Genomic DNA, 2,824 nt, shown 5'->3' on the forward strand with positions numbered 1-2,824 from the left:
TATTACATAGGAAATGTAACCGCAAAAGGTATTTTTATGTGCTCTACGTCATCATGCACAGACGTTTATCCACAATAAGTCAGTTTGATGGAAACATCTCTAGTGGGAAAATATTTTATGTAGATTTTAGAATATTCGCATGAAAATCTGTCGCAATTTGGATGTAAACCTAGCTACTGACTTTTTTTTATCCACAGGCATTGCGATAATTTCTCGCGCAACACAAAAGCAAGTGCATCATGCAACACGTTGATCATCATGTGCATGCTGTTATCATTCGTCGGTGGGCCTACTAACAACATCCACATGATGGCTTGCATACGGTGAAAATAACGATCCTAAACTGTAAAATAGATTAGACACCAACCTAGATAAACATCTAATAATTTGGGTCATTTGTCCTCTTGCCATGAACTTCTGTTTGAAACGCTTAGATAACCGATACACATGGTCAGTTGGGAGATAAGGGCCTTAGGTCAAGCTCTGCAGCTACTTTTTCCATCTTCTCCAGTTCATGGCCAATATGTAAAATGTCTGCCCTCATGGACAGCAGTGCAGTTTCATTGTTTGCAGATCCTCCCACGCTGTGGTTCTTCTGCACCACCAGTGTGCAGTCATCACCAGGCAGCTTGTACTCCAGCCTCCTGGCCCTTGTCCAGCTGCCATAACTCTGGATCCCAGCCAGCTCCAGGAAGGCCTTCATGGCCTCAGTGCTGCTGCAGCTCTCCTGCTCTCTCACTGGGACCCCTAAGCAGTGAGCCAGGTGCTGGATGATGGGAGTGTGGCCAGTCAGCTCCCTGTACTGGGGTGCAGGAGGACAGGGCTGGCCCTGGATCTGTCCTATCTCTGGAATAGAAAGGGGGTTGTCCTCACAGCCCTTTGGCCCTTCTGTTTCATCTCTATCCACACATAGCTCCTCTCCCCAGACTGTAGAGGGACATCCAGAGCCAGCAGCCTGATTCTCTGGCTCTGGTGGCATATTGTTGGAAGAGTATGGATTGTTACCTATGATCATTCTCCACTGACTGCCCTGTTTGCTTAACCAGGTCTGCTGAGAAGCCAGGTGGAAGCTCTCTGTGTCGTAGTAATGCTCTCTAATGGTGACCTCTTTGATACACCATGCCCCCTTCTCCTGCAGCCGTGCCTCGGTCTTCTCTCCCAGCTTGTACTGCAGCTCCACGTTCACTCTGATGGACCCCTGGGGTCCCTCCTCTTCACCTGTTCCTGCTAGTGGTCTGTGCAGCAACATCTAGCAAAGCAAGAGCCACACCAAGAGGTTCTGAGTAGAAGAGAAATCAGTGGTGCACCATCTCATAGTACAGCACAGATTACATGCCAGTTTTAAGCAGATTCAGTGTATGTTACAAATGGACAAATATATGTCTTGTGATAGTGGAATTATAATTTTAAGGTATACTAAATTATATTCTGGGTTGATATGGTTGCAGGAGTTTTGTTACCTCTACAGCAGAGATCCTCAGCTTGAAGCACGAAGGAGGACCTGTCTGCCGTCCTCAGCTCACACACAGAATGAAGGTTTGTTGTTTTAAACCGTTTGAGCCTCTGCTGGGTGACTAGAACCAATGATGAATGAGCTAATGGCAGTCATGGCGTTATTCGAGTTTATAGTGAGTCCAAGCCACTGCCTTCTTGTGTTTAGTGTTTATGGATACTGCTTTGGTTGTCATGGAGAGGTCAGCTTATCTTCCCTGCATTATCCATCACCATGATATCATCTTTATTAACATAGCTTCATCTGCATGTCTCCTCCCCTGTGTGTGTCTAGTGCTCCTCCCCTTCTATCGGTGCAGCAGGTAGTCTAGTGGTTAGAGCATTGGACTAGTAACCAGAAGGTTGCAAGATTGAATCCCTGAGCTAACAAGATACAAATCTGTCGTTCTGCCCCTGAACAAGGCAGTTAACCCACTGTTCCTAGGCCGTCATTGAAAATAAGAATTTGTTCTTAACTGACTTGCCTAGTTAATAAGTAAAGGTTAAATACAAATACAATAGAACAGTGATCAGTAACCATGGTAGTGTTTGTCTGAAGTATGCCCCTCCTTTTTAGCTGATGTGTTGACAATGCCACCAGAGGGGGCTAGAGGATTAACATGAATGGCAGTGCCCTATTGATGTAGAATTGCAGCATACCTGTATGTCAGTAGTGTATGCAACTTTACTTACTATGCATTGATTGAGGAGAGCAACAGGAGAGATTTCATGCTATTCTCCGCTTGTTGTTTGTGAAGGTGCACAGGACCATGTTCATAAGAGGATCGGTCAGGAAAAACTCCTGGCCCTATAGGCTACTCTTCCTCTTGTGGTTTTATTAAGCCTAGTTAAATATAATATACTTCAAAGGCAGTATGACAAGGTGAAAGACATAGATCTTTGATTTTAAAGTGGTTGCACATGGATAGACTTACTGCTCTCTTTTCTGTTTGAGTCCAGAGGAGGAGGCGATGGCACTGATTTAAGTATTCAAGATCAGAGAAAAGGAAGATTACATCATTTACTATTCACTTGGTACAATACTTATTAAACCGATAGTCCTATTAGTTTTGTACTTCGATTTTCTTTGTTTAGCTTTTAAAATATATAGATGCTGATGGTGAAATTCAGTATCAATTTGTTTCCTAAATAGCAGGATAACATAACCAGAAGCAGCTAAAAACCTGAGTTTGTGGAATCTCATTCACTGAGCTTTTGGTTAAGGAGCCATGCTGGCATTGAGCTGTCCCACATACTCTGACTCTGAGTAACACAAAGTACATTTACTACCAGCAGCCCTCTTTCCTTCTCAGTCTCCAGTTGAATGTTCTGT

At 44.0% G+C, this 2,824-nt stretch overlaps 1 protein-coding gene across 1 annotated transcript; it reads right to left on the reverse strand.

Moving 5' to 3' along the window:
• Nucleotides 1-1,705, reverse strand: LOC115164589 (uncharacterized). The gene is made up of 2 exons (XM_029717239.1): nt 1,461-1,705; nt 1-1,249 (listed from the first exon to the last, which is right to left on the reverse strand). The coding sequence occupies exon 2, from the start codon at nt 1,247-1,249 to the stop codon at nt 452-454; it is 798 nt and encodes a 265-aa protein (XP_029573099.1). The 5' UTR covers nt 1,461-1,705; the 3' UTR covers nt 1-451.
• Between the last annotated feature and the right edge of the window lie 1,119 nt (nt 1,706-2,824).

The sequence above is a fragment of the Salmo trutta genome, chromosome 27 (genome assembly GCF_901001165.1).
Source record: "Salmo trutta chromosome 27, fSalTru1.1, whole genome shotgun sequence".
In the NCBI taxonomy this organism is placed as follows: domain Eukaryota; kingdom Metazoa; phylum Chordata; class Actinopteri; order Salmoniformes; family Salmonidae; genus Salmo; species Salmo trutta.

Coding starts and splice junctions, on each gene's coding strand:
- LOC115164589 (XM_029717239.1), bottom strand. CDS start 1,249: ATGTTGCTGCACAGACCACTAGCAGGAACAGGTGAAGAGGAGGGACCC.